The sequence below is a fragment of the Lynx canadensis genome, chromosome B4, assembly GCF_007474595.2.
Source record: "Lynx canadensis isolate LIC74 chromosome B4, mLynCan4.pri.v2, whole genome shotgun sequence".
In the NCBI taxonomy this organism is placed as follows: domain Eukaryota; kingdom Metazoa; phylum Chordata; class Mammalia; order Carnivora; family Felidae; genus Lynx; species Lynx canadensis.
The window spans coordinates 81,657,226-81,674,282 of record NC_044309.1 but is presented as its reverse complement, the minus strand read 5'-3'; the positions used below and the strand labels follow the sequence as shown (position 1 = coordinate 81,674,282).

The window sequence follows — 17,057 nt, the reverse complement described above, 5'->3', positions numbered from 1 at the left end:
GGTGCATAAATGTTTACAATTGTTAGTTCTTCTTGGTGGATAGACCCCTTAATTATGATATAATGCCCTTGTTTATCTCTTGTTACAGTCTTTATTTAAAAATCTAGGTTGTCTGATATAAGTATGGCTAGTCCGGCTGTCTTTTGGTGACCATTAGCATGATAGATGGTTCTCCATCCCCTTATTTTTAATATGAAGGTGTCTTTAAGTCTAAAATGGGTCTCTTGTAAACAGCATATAGATGGATTTTGTGTTCTTATTCATTCTGTTACCCTATAACCTTTGATTGGAGCATTTAGACCATTGACATTAGAGTGAGTACTGAAAGATATGACTTTATTGCCATTATGTTGCCTGTATAGTTGGAGTTTCTGGTGGTGTTCTCTGGTCTTTTCTAGTCTTTGTTGCTCTTGGTCTTTTTTTTTTTTTTCCATCTTTTCTCCCCTCAGAGAGTCCCCCTTAAAATTTCTGGCAGGGCTAGTTTAGTGGTCATGAACTCCTTTAATTTTTATTTGTCTGAGAAACTTTTTATTTCTCCTTCTGTTTTGAATGACAGCCTTGCTGGATAAAGAATTATTGGCTGCATATTTTTCTGATTCAGCACATTGAATATATCCTGCCACTCTTTTCTGGCCTGCCAAGTTTCTGTGGATAGGTCTGCTGTGAACCTGATCTGTCTTCCCTTGTAGGTTAAGGACATTTTTTTCCCTTGCTGCTTTCATGATTCTCTCCTTGCCTGAGTATTTTGTGAATTTGACTATGATATGCCTTGTTCATGGTCGGTTTTTGTTGAATCTAATGGGAACCCTTTGTGCTTCCTGGATTTTGATGTTTTTTTCTTTCCTCAGGTTAGAAAGTTTTTCTGCTATGATTTGCTCACATAAATTTTCTACCCCTTTTTCTCTCTCTTCATCTTCTGGGACCCCTATGATTCTGATGTTACTCCTTTTTAATGAGTCACTAAGTTCTCTAATTTTTATTTTGTGTTTTTTTGCCTTAGTCTCCCTCTTTTTTTTCTGCTTCATTATTTTCCATAGATTTATCCTCTCTCTCATTGATTTGCTGCTCTGCCTCATTCATCCTTGTTGCCATAGCACCATTCGAGAATGCAGCTCAGTTATAACATTTTTTATTTCTCCCTGACTAGCTTTTACTTCTTTCATCTCCACAGACAGGGATTCTAATCTGTTTTCAACCCTATCTAGTATTATTATTGTGATTCTAAATTCTGGTTCAGACATCTTGCTTGTATCTGTGTCAAGTCCCTGGCTGTTATTTTTTCTTGTTCTTTCTTTTGGGGTGAATTCCTTCATTTCATCATTTTGGAGGAAGAAAAGGAATTAATAAAGTAAAAAAAAATAAAACTAAAAAACTAAAAACAACACAAAGAAATCAAATAACGGATGCTAGATCCTAGGTGTGTTTTGGTCTGGTTGTTGAAAGAAGCTTGATAGATTAGAGAAAAAAAGAAAAAGAAAAAAAGAAGAAAGCAAAAAAAGGAAAACGTTTGAAAATTTGAAAAATGAACACAATAAAATAGAATTAAATGAATGATGAAAGTAAAATAGAATTTTAAACATTTACAAAAAAGTAAAAAATATAGTAGAAAATAATTAAAGAAAAATATTTTTATAAAAATGAAAATAAAAACAGTTTTTTTCTTTCTGTATCCAAGTATAAGAAAATAAAAAGGAAAAGAAATTGAATAAAAGGACCAGTGAACAGAATGAAGTATGATTGAAATTACATCTGGTTTCCCATAGAAGTCAAGCTATGAAGCACTTTATCTCCATAAACTAAGCAGGTGGAGAGACGTGTTTGTGAAGAGCCCTCTTGGACCATTTGGGCGGGGTTTAGTGTAATGGCCCTGTCCTCCACTAGATGGGCTGCTTAGCATACTGGGGCGAATTGCTGTGGCTTGTGTAGGTGTGTATGCACATGTGTGGGAGGGTGAAAATGGTGTCACCCAGCTACCCAGTCTAGTATCAGAACTTTGTGCTGTCCACGACTGGCAGCCAAGCACCCCCACCTTTGTCTCTGGCTTCCCTACACTCCCTGCTTCTACACTGTCTGTGACCAAGCCATCAGGCTGCATGGTGGCACCTGTCTCCTGAGTTTTATCCCAAATAGGGCTGTGTTTCCTGACCCCTCACTTCTGAGGGACTGCAGCTTTGACATGCTCAGACCTTCAGGGGGAGAGTCGCGCTGAGCAATGGCCAGGTGCCAGCCCACTTCCAGGGAAGTTCGTGAGATTGTGCTGCTGCTGATGCCCAGAGACTGCAGCTGGGTGCCAGCCCGCCCCAGAAAAAGTTTGCACGATCTTCTAGCTGCAGAATTTCAGGGTTTATGGAAAATCACAACACACATCTGGCACCAAGCTTTACGCTTAATGTCCTTGTTCCAACACCAGCAAATGTGGTTGTTCTTTGGGGTCCGCTGGGACCTTTGCTTGGGGGTTGCTGCATGGCCTCTACCAAAAGTCCTCCCAGCAGGGGAACCGCTTCTCCCCAGGTGGCCCAAGGACCCCTCAGACCTTGCTCTTTGCTCCTGGGGATTCACCCTTCCCACAGAGCACCACCAGGTATCAAGCTGTGGAGTTTTAGACTGCACTCTCCCTGTTTATGGAGTCTTACTGGAATTTAAACCCTCTCCTTTCTCCTTTCTCCTTGTTTAGTCTCTGTGGCTCTTTCTACTTTCCCACTTTCTCTCCAACTGCTTTTTTTGGGGGGGGTTCTTTTCCCATACTCTCCCCCCATCTCTGCTTTTTCTCCACAAGCAAAAACAGCTCCCTGCCCTCTGTGGCTTCTCTCTCCTCTAGTTCACCTCTCCATGCTGCATACCTGCTGAGTTCTGTGGTTCAGGTTGTGTAGATTGTTGTGTTAATCCTCAAATCAGTTTTCTAGGTGTGCAAGATGGTTTAGTGTTGATCTGGCTGCATTTCAGGGATGAGAGATGAAAAAAAACCTTACATGCTGTTCTGCTGGCCCCTCCCTTGTTTTTCTTTTCAGAATTACTTTGGCTACTTGGGGCCTTTTGTGGTTCCACACACATTTTAGGATGGTTTGTACTAGCTCTAAGAAACAATGCTGTTGGTATTTTGGTAACGATTGTATTAAATGTGTAGATTGTTTTGGGTAGTATAGAAATTTTAACAATGTTTTTCCAATCCATGAGCATGGAATGCCTTTCCATTTCTTTGTATCCTCTTTGATATCTTTCATAAGTCTTGTATAGTTTTCAGAGTACAGATCTTTTACCTCTTTAATTAGGTTTATATTTAAGGTCTTACTGTTTTTAGTGCAATTGTATATGGGATTTATTTCTTGATTTCTTTTTCTGCTGCTTTGTTATTGTATAGAAATGCAGCAGTTTTCTGCATGTTGATTTTGCACCCTGCAACCCTGCTGAATTCATGTATTAGTTGTAGCAATGTTTTGGTGGATTCATTTGGGTTTTCTACATACAGTATCATGTCATCTGCAAGTAGTGAAAATTTGACTTCTTCGTTGTTGATTTGTATGCCCTCTGTATTTTTGAAAGATTTTTTTTTGAAAAAGTTTATTTATTTAGAGAGAGGGAGAGAGAGAGGCAGAGAGAGAGAGAATCCCAAGAAGGCTCCACATTTTCAGTGCAGAGCCTGATATGGGGCTGAATCTCACTAATTGTGAGATCATGAACTGAGCCAAAGTTGGATGTTTAACCAACTGAGCCACCCAGGTGCCCCAGCCTTTATTTCTTTTTCTTGTCTGATTATGGAGGATAAGACTTCAAGTACTATGTTAAATAGTAATGGTGAGAGTGGGCATCCTTGTCTTGTTCCTGATGGTAGGGGAAATGCTCTCAGTTTTCCCCCATTGAGGATGATATTAGCTGTGGGTCTGTATGTTAGCTGTATATGGCCTTTATGATGTTGAGGTATGTTCCATCTATCCCTAGTTTATTTAGGGTTTTTAAAATTTTTTTAACACTTATTTATTTTTGAAATAGAGACAAATAGAATGTGAGCAGAGAATGGTCAGAGAGAGAGGGAGACACAGAATCTGAAGCAGGCTCCAGGCTCTGAGCTGTCAACACAGAACCTGATGCAGGGCTCGAAGTCATGAATTGTGAGATCATGACCTGAGTTGATGTCAGATGCCCAACCAACAGAGCCACCCAGGTGCCCCTGCCACCTATGTCTTTATCAAGAATGGATGTTATTTTTGTAAAATGCTTTTTCTGCATCTATTTACAGGATCATATGGTTCTTATCCTTTCTTTTATTAATATGGTGTATCATGTTGATTGATTTGTGAATATTGAACCAGCCCTGCAACCCAGGAATAAATCTCACTTGTTCATGGTGAATAATTCTTTTCATGTACTGTTGAATTCAATTTGCTAGTATCTTGGTGATAATTGGCTTTGTTCATTTTTAAAAAAATGTTTATTTTTGAGAAAGAGAGCATGAGCAGAGAAGGGGCAGAGAGAGAGAGGGGGGGACCCAGGATACAAATCAGGCTCCACACTGACAGCATCTCGAATGTGGGGCTCAAACTTATGAACCATGAGATCATGACCGAGCAGAAGTTGGAGGCTCAACTGACTAGCTTTGTTCATTAAAAAAAATGTATTTACTCTCTTTTGTTCCAGTTGGGTAAATGCTACTGATCTGTCTCTAGTTCACTGATTGTATCTTCAGTCATGAGGTCATCCAGTGAGTATTCAAAATTTCTGTTATTGTGTTTAAAGTTTTATAATTTCTGTTTGGTTCCTTTTAATAACTTTAATTTCTTTTTGAGAGTTTCTGTGTTTTCATTTATTTAAGAGAAACCACAATTAAAAGAAGCATTTTTATAATGGGTGCTTTAAAATCCATATGAGATAATTCTGAAATTTGATTCATCCCAGTGTTGGCATCTATTAATTGTCTTTTTCATTCAAATTGTGGTATTTCTGGTTCTTTGTGTGATGAGCAATTTTGGATTGTATTTTTGATATTTTTTTATAATATTCTGAACCCTACATACTATTTTACTTATTTATTTTTTTAGCAGTTGGTCTCTTTGATGAGGTGAAGCACAAGGGCATGTGATTGCTTATGTTCAGCCTCTTGCTGAGCCCTGCCAACACCATCCTGAAAAAAGTGAACACTCTACTCATGCTGCCTCATTGCAGATGGGTAGGGTGGAGTGGAAGTTCAGCTTCCTTCTCAGCCTTGATGACACCTTCACACTGAAAGTAGGGTGCTGATTCACACTGTCTTTTTGCCTGTAAGTGGAACTGTACAGTTAACCCCATCACTAGACCCTGCTATCATCAGGGAGAGGCAAACAGAGATCTGACTCATACCACTTTGTTGCTGCAGAGTCGGGCTTCCTAGTTCCATGCTAATCTTTGCTTGCCAGGGGAAGTGGGTGAGTGGGGAGGCCAACTAGCCCATCTCACACCACTTCATTCCATATTGTTGATGGTAGATAGAGGTGGAGGGTCAGCTCTCCACTGGGCCCTGTTCACACAGGGAAGAAGAAGAAGAGCTCACACTACCTCTGCCTCACACAACATCATTCTGACTTGTTAATGCCAGATGGGAGTGGAGGCTTAACTCCCCACTGGCCTCACACTGTAGAGGGCCAGAGTGTTGACTAGTCCTATTTAGTACTGCCTCATTCAGTCTTGTTGCTCTCAGGTTGGTGTGGAGTTTCAGTTCCCCTTGGACCCCAATGACAGCAAGGGTGGAAGAAAGTAGAATGTAGCTTCAAATGACACCACCTCAAGGTGGGAGTGGAGGCTGGCTCAACACTGGACCTGCTGATACTACTCTGCAGAGGGAGTTGAAGCATTCCCTATTTCCACTGGATGAGAATGAAAGATCAGCTTCCCACTCAGCCCACTGAGAGCATCCTGCCTGGGAAAGCAGAGTGAGATGCTTTCATTGTGTAGGGGATGGATGATCTACTCCACTTTTGGCCCTGCTGATACTATCTGATGGAGGAATTAGAGAACCACCTGCTACAGCCAGTTATGAGATGGAAGATAGCTATCTTCTGAGACCAGCCAACATTGCTAGGTGTGGGAAATCATTGCAATACCACTTATGCAGGGTGGGAAGGCGGAATCGAAAATCAACTCCCTGTCTGGTTCTGCTGAAGCTGCAAAGGTTGGGGTGTGTATTTTTTCTGTTGGTGTTTCACTGGAGTAGGGAAGCTATTCCCCAGAGGTTCTCCATTGTTAGCTCATCTTTCTCCTGGTCCTTTGGTTAGGAGAAATAGCCTTTTTGGGGAGTTTTTATATTTTTGTGCCTGTTGATGGTTCTGGATTGAAAGCTTCTTAAGTTCTCTATCTGGGATATATGAGAGTTGATAGAAAACCCAGGAGTCTCACTGGCATGTTGTTCCTCAATTCTTGAGGTCCCTAGGTAGTCTTCCTTCTTTCACAGCCTTCTTATGCTTGCTTGTGTTCTCTCCAGGTTTTTTAGTTGTAATATCTGTGAGGAATGCTTCTACTTCATCTTTGCTGGAACCAGAAATAATAATCTTTAGTTTTTTAGGATACCTTAATTGAATATAGATTCTAAGGTGGCAGTTTATTATGTATGTATGTATGTATGTATGTATACTTATTTATTTATGTTGAGGTATGATTGACATACAAAAATGTTATATGTATGTAATGTATTCATCTTGATGAGTTTGAAGTATATACTATGAAAAGTCACCATGAACAGTGCAATAAGCCTAACTGTCACCTCTAAAAGTACCCTTCTCTCCCTGTTTTTATTTTTTTTGCTTGTGATAAGAGTATTTAACATAAGAACTGCTCTTTTAACAAATTTTTAAATATTGTTCACTGTTGGTACTATACTGTATAGTAGATCTCTAGGACTAATTCATCTCCTACAACGTGAAACCATTTACCCTTACATTTTTTTTAATGTTTATTTATTTTTGAGAGAGACAGAGACAGGATGCGAGTGGGTTAGGGGCAGAGAGAGAGGGAGACACAGAATCCAAAGCAGGCTCCATGTTCCGAGCTGTCAGCACAGAGCCTGACGTGGGGTTTGAACTCATGAACTGTGAGATAATGACCTGAGCCGAAGTCGGACTCTCAACTGACTGAGCCATCCAGGTGCCCCCATTACCCTTTAATAAACACTCCCCAAAATCTCCCTCCTCCCAGTCTCTGGATTTGTTTTCCTTTTTCAAGGTTGCTTTGGCTCTTTGGGGTCTTTTGTGGTTCCATTCAAATTTTAGGAATGATTGTTCTCGCTCTGAGAAAAATGTTGTTGGTATTTTGATAGGGATTGCATTAAATGGGTAGATTGGTTTGGGTAGTTTAGACATTTTTTTTTGAGAGAGAAAGGGGGTGCAAGTGAGTGAGGGGCAGAGAGAGAGAGAGAGAGACAAGTGGGGCTCACCCAAAGCAGGGCTCATGTTTTTTGCCCAAAGCAGGACTCAAGCTAATCCAAAGTGGGGCTCAAACTCATGTGTCATGATGATTGATTTGTGAGTATTGAACCCCACTTGCAACCCAGGAATAAATCTCCCTTGATTGTGGTGAATGATTTTTTGTAATGTATTGTTGGATTTGGTGTGCTAGAATTTTGCAAATAGATTCGTCAGAGATTTTGGCCTGTAATTCCCTTTTCCCGTAGTGTTTTTATCTGTTTTTGGAATTAGGGTAATGCTGGCTTCATAGAATGATTTGGATTTTTTCCTTCCTCTTGTATTTTTTGGAATAGTTTGAGAAGAATTAGGTATTAATTTTTCTTTAAACGTTTGGTACATTTTTGGTACATTTGCCTTTGAAGCCATTTGGTGCTGGACTTTTGTTTGTTTGGAGTTTTTTGATTACTGATTCAATTTTGTTGCTGGTTATTGGTCTGTTCAGGTTTTCTATTTCTTTTTGTTTCACTTTTGGTAGTATATATGTTTCTAGGAACTTGTCCATTTCTTCTAGGTTGTCCAATTTGTTGGCATGTAGTTTTTTACAATATTCTCTCTTTTAAAGTTTTTTTTATTGTTTATTATTTTTGAGAGAGAGAGAGAGAGAGAGAGAGAGAGAGAGAGAGAGAGAGAGAATGTCTGACAGCAAGCAGGGAAGGGGCAGAGAGAGAGGGAGACACAGAATCGGAAGCAGGCTCCAGGCTCTAAGCTCTCAGGACAAAACCCGATGCGGGGCTCGAACTCACAGACTGCGAGATCATGACCTGAGCTGTAGTCGGCCACCCAACCAACTGAGCCACCCAGGCACCCCTACAATATTCTCTTATAATTGTATTTCTGTGGTGTTGGTTATGATTTCTCCTCTCTTATTTATGATTTTATATATTTGGGTCCTTCCTCTTTTCTTTTTGATGAGTCACGCTAGAAGTTATCAATTTTATTAATTTTTTCGAAGAACTAGTTCCCTTTTTGATTTGTTCTATTATATTTTTTAGTTTCTATATCATTTATTTCTGCTCTAATCTTTATTATTTCCTTGCTTCTTCTGTCTTTAGGCTTCATTTGTTGTTCTTTTCTAGCTCCTTTAGGAGTAAGGTTAGGTGGTTTATTTGATATTTTTCTTGCTTCCTGAGTTAGACCTGTATTAGTATATACTTCCCTCTTAGGACCACTTTTGCCGCATCCCAAAGGTTTTGGACTGTTTTGTTTTCATTTTCATTTGTTTCCATGTATTCGTGTCATTTATTTTTTTATTTCCTTGTTGATTCATTCATTGTTTAGTAGCATGTTGTTTAACTTCCATGTATTTGTGGTCTTTCCAGATTTTTTCTTGTGGTTGACTTCTAGTGTCATAGTGTTGTGGTCAAAAAAGGTGCATGGTATGATTTCATTCTTTTTGTATTTGTTGAGCCTAATATGTGACCTAATATGTGATCTTATGGAGAATGTTCCATGTGTATTCTGAAAAATGTGTGCTCTGTGGAAGCATCCCATGCTCATGGATTGGAAGAGTAAACATTGTTAAAATGTCTATACTGCCCAAAGCAATCTACACATTTAATGCAATATCTGTCAAAATACCAACAGCATTTTCTCAGAACTAGAAGAAACAACCCCAAAATTTGTATGGAGCCACAAAAGACTCAGAATGGCTAGAGAAACTTTGAAAAAGAAAACAAAACTGTAGGCATCACGATTTTGAATTTCAAGCTATCTTACAAATCATCAAGATGGTATGGTGCTGGCACAAAAACAGACACATAGATATATGGAACAGAATAGAAATCCAAAAATTGACTCACAACTCTATGGCCAACTAATCTTTGACAAAACAGGAAAGAATATCCAATGGAAAAAAGACAGTCTCTTCAGCAAATGGTGTTGGGGAAACTGGACAGCAGCATGCAGAAGAATGAAACTGGACCACTTTCTTACACCATACACCACTTTCTTATGCCATACACAAAAATAAAATTAAAATGGATGAAAGACCATAACACAAAGGATCTTTAGACATTAGCCAGACATATATCTGGTGGCTACATGAAGGCATGAAGGGAGTGCGTGTGGTTTCAAGGAATGTCAGGGAGTTACAGAAAGTGTTGTGTATAAGCTGTTTTTTGGGGGATCATGGAGCTCTGTATCTCATAATGCTATTGCATTCAATAGCCTTGAGATCAGAACATTGCTGACATTTTATCTATTACCCCATTCACCCTCTAGGACTTACAATACACTGTCTGGAAATAACTCCACGGCATTTTCTGTCAACTTTTTTTTTAAAAAAGCTTTTATTTTAATTCCAGTTAGTTAATATAAAGTGTTATATGAGTTTCAGGTGGTGTAGAATACAGTAATTCAACACCTCCATACATCACTCTGTGCTCATCACAAGTGCATTTCTTTTCTTTTTAAAATTTTTTTTAACGTTTTATTTATTTTTGAGACAGGGAGAGACAGAGCATGAACAGGGGAGGGTCAGAGAGAGGGAGACACAGAATCTGAAACAGGCTCTAGGCTCTGAGCTGTCAGCACAGAGCCCGACACGGGGCTCGAACTCACGGACTGCGAGATCATGACCTGAGCTGAAGTCGGCCGCTTAACTGACTGAGCCACCCAGGCGCCCTGTCACAAGTGCATTTCTTAATCCCCATCACCTATTTAACCCATCCCTCCACCCACCTCCTCTGGTAGCCATTGGTCTGTTCTCTATGGTTAAGAGTCTGTGTCTTGATTTTTCTCTTCCTTCCTTCCTTCCTTCCTTCCTTCCTTCCTTCCTTCCTTCCCCCTTTGCTTGTTTGTTTTGTTTCTTAAATTCCACATATGGGTGAAATCATTGGTATTTGTCTTTGTCTGACTCATTTATTTTGCTTAGCTCCAGCTATGTCATTGCAAATGACAAGATTTCATTCTTTTTAATGGCTGAATAAATGTTCTCTTGTGTGTGTGTGTGTGTGTGTGTGTGTATCACACATCTTCTTTATCCATTCATCAATTGATGGATACTTGGGCTGTTTCCATATCTTGGCTATTGTAAATAATGGTGCTATAAACATAGGGGTGCATGTATTCCTTTTTTTAAAGTTCATTTATTTATTTTTGAGAGAGAGAGAGAGGAAGAAAGAGAGGACACAAGCAGGGAAGGGACAGAGAGAGAGGAAGAGAGAGTAAATGCTGTTATCTCAGCACAGAGCCCAAAGGGAGGCTTGAACCCATGAACTGCAAGATCATGACCTGAGCCAAAACCAAGAGTCAGACATTTAACTGACTGAGCCCCCCAGACATCCCTATATTTATTCCTTTTATTCAGTGTTCTTGTATTCTTTGGGTAAATACCCAGGAGTGCAATTGTTGGATCATAAGGTAGTTCTATTTTTAACTTTTTGAGGAATCTCCATGCTGCTTTCCACAGCAGCCACACCACTGTGGAATTTCCACTAATGGTGCATGAGTGTTCCCTTTTCTCCATATCCTTGCCAAGACTTGTTGTTTCTTGTGTTTTTTATTTTAGCCATTCTGACAAGTGAAAGATGATATCTCATTGTAGTTTTGATTTGCCTTTTTTTTTCTTTGAAGATTCCTTATTTTGCCTTAATTTTTGAAAGATATTTTCACTGGGCATAGAATTCTAGGTCAATAGAATTCTTACCAGTATTTTAAAGCTGCCATACCATTGTCTTCCGGGTGGAATAATTTCTTTTGAGAAATCTACTGAAATTCTCATGCTTGTTTTTTTTAATGAGTAGTTTGTTTTTTCTTGGAATGATTTCATCACATATTCTTGTTTTGGTTTTTGTAAGTTTTATATGATATATCTAAGTGTGTGTGTGTGTGTGTGGGGGGGAGATGTTTGTGTGTATCATTCATCCTGATATTCTGCAATGGGTTCTCTGGTTTTCTTGGGTCTGTGTTTTGTTTTCTTTCATTACGATTGGAAAATTACCTGACATCACTTCAGATATTTCTTTCTGCCCAATTTTCTCTTTTCTTTTGGGAGTTCTATTGCACATATTTTTGAGTGTTTTATATTGTCCCATTGCTCTGAAATGGTTTACTTTTTTTCCCATACTTTTTTCTCTTTGTACTTAATTTGGATAATTTCTGTTGACTTGTATTCACTTTCACTGATTCTTTCCTAAACTGTGTCCAGTAGGCTTATGAACCCATTACAGAGTTTTTTATTTTTGTTCATATATATGTTAGTGCTAGCGTTCCATTATGCTAAACAAACACACACACACACACACAAACTTTCTCTCTTTCTGTTAAAGTTTCCCAACTGTTCATGCGTGTTGTCCACTTTGCTCATTAAATCTTTTAACAGAGCAATTGTAATTATTTTATAGTCCTTGACTAATAATTCCAACATACGTGTCATCTCAGAGTTAGGTTCAAAATTGTGTTTTGATAATGAGTTGCTTCTTCTTGATTTTTTGTGTGCATTATAATTTAAAAAATGTTTACTTATTTATTTTTGAGGGGGGGGGGTAGGGAAAGAGAGAGAGGGAGGCAGAATCCCAAGTAGGTACTGTTCTGTCAGTGCAGAGTACGTCATGGGGCTCGAATGAACCACAAAATCATGATCTGAGCCAAAATCAAGAGTTGGATGCATAAGTGACTGAGCCATTCAGGTGCCCTTGTATTGTAATCTTTGATTGCATGTTGGACATTACATGTAGACAAATAGTAGAGACTGAGATAAATAGTATTTATATACAGAAGTGGAGAAATGGGTGTGTATTTTATTCTGTAAAGATAATGATAGGTTTTTCCATCCTAGTCAGGAGTTGAACTGAATTTAGTTTTTGTTGTTGCTATCAATAATTTCAGTGCACCATAATCTTCAAAATCCTTCCATTATGGGCTTGTAATATCTTGTGTATAGTGTGGTGGCTCAGTGGCTAAATTCACTGATGTTGATCTGGAAAAATGTCTCAGAGAAGGGGAATGCAGTGGCAGATGTGATGATGTAGGCATTTGAAAAATACAGGGAAATAAATGCCTACAAAGATGGTAGAGTTGATTGGTTACTGCCAAGTTATATTGATGCCTTGATGAGGGATAGTGGGAGTTAAGGGATGTTAACGAGCAGTTAGTGGCTATGAATGAGAGACAGAGGGTCTACTTATGTTGTAAATTACAAAGAGGCCCTTATCTCCTGTAGTTGAAGGGCAGACATAGTTGAGTGACATGTTGATCTACTTGTTAGAAGTATAGAACTCCAGAGACATTTCAATGCTCATCCAAGGCAGATCAGTTATAAAACTCAAGACCCTAATGGGGAAAACATGGGTACTGGAAACATGGAAAAGGCACATATGGATGAATGCTTGTGAGGATTTTGACTTTGTTGCTTGCTATTAACAATTTGGATTTGTAGAGGTGGCCCACTCTTCCCTACCAAAAGTTAGCTGAAAGATGCTTCTGAGGCCTCTCTCTTATAAGGCACCAGATGCTTCTTCCTCAGTTCTTCTCCTGGATGCCAGGCTGGTAGCTAGTATTATCCACCTGAGGACATACTGGTCTTGGCAAAGGAGGGAAGAACATATACACTAGAAAAATTGAAAGAGTTGGCGAGCTTGTACTGGCACAAGTCAGAAAAGTGTCTCTGGGATTGCTTTTTGGTCAGGGTCCCAGAATATAATACTGGTTGAGGAAGAATTTATTGACATCCTCAAGATGTGGGATTTCGCATCTTAGCAACAACCCCATTTCACTGCTGGGGTGGCTTTTAAAACCTGAAAAAGTGATTTCCAACAACACTGAGTGATGTGGAAATACCTGACTTTCCCTGAAGGATGGTAATGGAAGGAATAAAAAGGCTGAAGGAGGTAAACATAATGGAATGATGTAAGAGCATTAGATTCACTAGAAGATTTGTTCTACAGGAGGGTCAATAGGATACATTCACTGAGGACATAAGGAATATGCTGCTGAGAGGGACATCAGCATCACTAAAAGTTCAATAATGACACTCATTCACTAGGGAGATAGTAGGACAGATGGTCACAGAGTTGGGCTTGTTAATTTTCATGGTGATAATGGGCCCTTAGGAGTAGAGGCCATGTGGCTCTACTTGACTGCCAGAAGCATTTACCAGAAGGATTGGCAAAGTCAGAGGGGCAGCCAAGGGACTTGAACTGCAGGAAGTTGTGGAGATAGTTAATAGACCATAGTATCCTAAAGCCTTCCTAAGTAGCATCTGTAACTCTTCCAAATTCCTCAGTCTCATCTACAAATGTACAGTAAAACCTTGGATTGCGAGGAACTTGTTCTGTGAGTGTTACACAAGATGGACAAACATTTCTAATAAATTTTAACTTGATAAATGAGCAATGTCTTGCAATATGAGTAGTATGTGATGCAGAATGTCATATATCACAACTGAGCCAATGGTTCTTCTCTCTCTCTTACTGCGGGATGGTGGGTGATCATCTCCCATGCTTGGATGCTCAGTCTCAGGCCACAGTGTTGGGCAGAAATCAGTGATTTTATATAACTTTGGAAAGTGCCCACAACTGGCATCTGACTTTTGCTTCCAACTGTTGCGTCGTGAGCAACAGCAAGAGGTTATGGAGGAGATCTTGTCTGCAGAGGAGGAGAAAAAGTTGGGGGAATCCCTCACTTCAAATGAGATTAGAAAGATGTGTAAAATGTGGGAAACAGTGAAAAATTTTGTAGAAAAGCACCACCCTAATAAGACTGTAGCAGTGTGAGTGATGAATCTGTTTAACGACAATGCAATATCACTTTTCAACGAAATCTTCAAAAGGAGGCAAAGCAAGTGTCATTGGATAGCTTCTAAAGCTGCATGAAAAGTAAAAGATTCCATTGAGCCAATAGGTATCAGTGATTCTGTTAGTGATAGTGAAAGTTGTCCTACACAATAGCCCTCCTTTCTCTTGTCTCCCTCATACCAGCCATGAGGGTTTTCAAAGGCAAGTTCAGGTTAATTTGTTTATTTTTCTTTATATTTTGTATTTTCTTGATTATTTTATATTGTATTACGTTACAGTATTGTAATCGTTTTTATGAATATTTTTGGGTTATAGAACGAATCATCTGAGTTTCCCTTATTTCTTATGGGGAAATTCACCTTGATATACAAGTACTTTGGATTGCAAGCATGTTTCTAGAATGAATTATGCTCAAAAACCAAGGATTTACTGTGTTCTTTAAAAGTCAGGCACACTTTGCCACACTCCAGCTTCTATAGATTTTAATCATTGTCAACATGGCCTAAGATAATCTCTTCGTCTGATTTTTCCTTTAAATGGAATCCAAATCACTCTGATTTCAGCTCTCAAATGAGTCAGAAATGTCCTTATGAATGATCATGAAATTCCATGCTGTCCTTTACAGTAGGAAGTATTTTCTATAGGAGATGCCAGAAAGAGGCAACCTTTTAAGAGCTGCCAGAGGGAGAAACTTCAGAAAGCAAATAGTTGAAAACCTGAGAAAGATGATCTGAAGTATAATTGTGTGTGTGTGTGTGTGTGTGTGTGTGTGTGTGTGTGACATCATGAATAATATTTTCTGGGAAGTATGGAGGAATTTCTGAAAAAATGGGCTTACAACTTTTTGATAGTGATTGGTAAGACTAATAGCTTTTCATGGGAAAACAGACTTAAACATTCAGCTGATCACCCGATTTATGATAAGCAAAATAATTTTTAATCAGATTGTTCTTTTTTATGTGTAGTCCAAAAATATTATTTTCCTAATTTCCCCTCTTATTTCCCCCTAATATTTCCCCTTAATTTCCCCCTTATATGTACCAGAAAAAGGATCTTTGAATATCTTTCTCTTGCTTGCAAATTTAAAACAAAATTTTGATGCATGCTCACAATCGATTCATATGAGAAATTACTTTAAAAGAGATATCAGGGGCTCCTGGGTGGCTCAGTCAGTTAAGCATCTGACTTTGGTTCAGGTCATGATCTCACAGTTCATGAGTTCGAGCCATGCATCGGGCTCTCTGCTGTCAGCACAGAGCCTGCCTTGGATCCTCTGTCCCCCTCTTTCTTTGCCCCTCCCCCATTTGCACTCTTTCTCTCTCAAAAATAAATAAAAACATTAAAAAAGAGATATCAGAAGCTCAAGTTATCAGTTGGAGTACCTTCAAGAATTTCATTCAAAATTTCTATTGATTTTGAGGCCATTAAATTTTTTTTTTCAATGTTTATTTATTTTTGGGACAGAGAGAGACAGAGCACGAATGGGGGAGGGGCAGAGAGAGAGGGAGACACAGAATCGGAAACAGGCTCCAGGCTCTGAGCCATCAGCCCAGAGCCCGACGCGGGGCTTGAACTCACGGACCTCGAGATCGTGACCTGGCTGAAGTCGGACGCTTAACCGACTGCGCCACCCAGGCGCCCCGATTTTGAGGCCATTAAAATGAATAAAGATGCACTATTTTTCTGGTCACATCCTTGAAGGCTTGTTTTACTTGTTTGTTCCTTAAGGTGTAAATGAATGGGTTCAATAAAGGAGCAACCGAAGTATTGAGAACAGCTACCCCCTTATTGAAGGCAACTCCTTCTTTAGCTGAGGGTTTTATGTACATGAAGATGCAGCTGCCATAAGAGAGGGAGATGACAATCATGTGGGAAGAACACGTGGAAAAAGCCTTTTTCCTTTGCTGAGCTGAGGGGATCTTGAGAATGGTCCAGATGATGTTTGTGTAGGAGAGAATCACCAGCACCAGAGTGACCACCAAGGTCACAACTGCTAAGATAAAGTCAACCAGCTCCAGGAATCTTGTGTCTGAGCAAGATATTTCTAGGAGGGGTCCATAGTCACAGTAATACTGATTCAGCATGTTGGAGGCACAGAAATCCAGCTGACTGGTCAGGATGATTGGGGATATGATGATTAGGAATCCAGCCAACCAAGAGCAGAGGACCAGCTGGATGCAGACTGTGCTGCTCATAATGGTCCTGTAATGCAGGGGTTTGCATATGGCCACATAGCGGTCAAAGGACATGGCAGCCAGAAGGTAAAACTCTGTGGCTCCGAGGAAGATGGCAAAGAAATACTGTGTGAAGCAGCCAGCAAAGCTGATGCTCTTGTTTCCAGTTGTGATGCTGAACAGCAGCCTGGGAGTAAAAGTGGTTGTAAAGGAAATTTCTAAGAAGGAGAAATTCCGGAGGAAGAAATACATGGGAGTCTGGAGGTGGGAATCCAGTAGAGTAAGGGTGATGATTGTCAGGTTTCCAATGATGCTGAATATGTAGGTGAGGAAGAGAAATATAAAGATTACAAGTTGGATCTCCGGGATGTCTGATAGTCCCAGCAGAATGAATTCTGTCAGAAAGGTTTGGTTTTTCATTGCCTGTGAAGCTGAGAAGGAGATGAATGAGTGATGAGAAAGACAGGAAATCTCAGAAATATTGAGTGAGAATGTGGATTTACTATGGAATTTGTTCATGGGAAATTCTTTTGTCCACCTGACCCAAAGAGAATGTTTGTTTCAATCTAGCCCTTCACAAAATTTGCTAAAGTTCCCATATAGGAGGCTTTATTTCTAAGACCCTTTCCTTAGAACAATACATGGCCACCTGGTCTTCTTTTAATTTTTTTTTTCGACGTTTATTTATTTTTTGGGGGACAGAGAGAGACAGAGCATGAATG

At 39.5% G+C, this 17,057-nt stretch overlaps 1 protein-coding gene across 1 annotated transcript; it reads right to left on the bottom strand.

Annotated features, from left to right (window-relative positions):
* Positions 1-15,816: 15,816 nt before the first annotated feature.
* On the bottom strand, positions 15,817-16,755 carry LOC115518731 (olfactory receptor 6C4-like). Its single transcript, XM_030322281.1, has one exon. The coding sequence runs from the start codon at positions 16,753-16,755 to the stop codon at positions 15,817-15,819; it is 939 nt and encodes a 312-aa protein (XP_030178141.1).
* Positions 16,756-17,057: the final 302 nt, after the last annotated feature.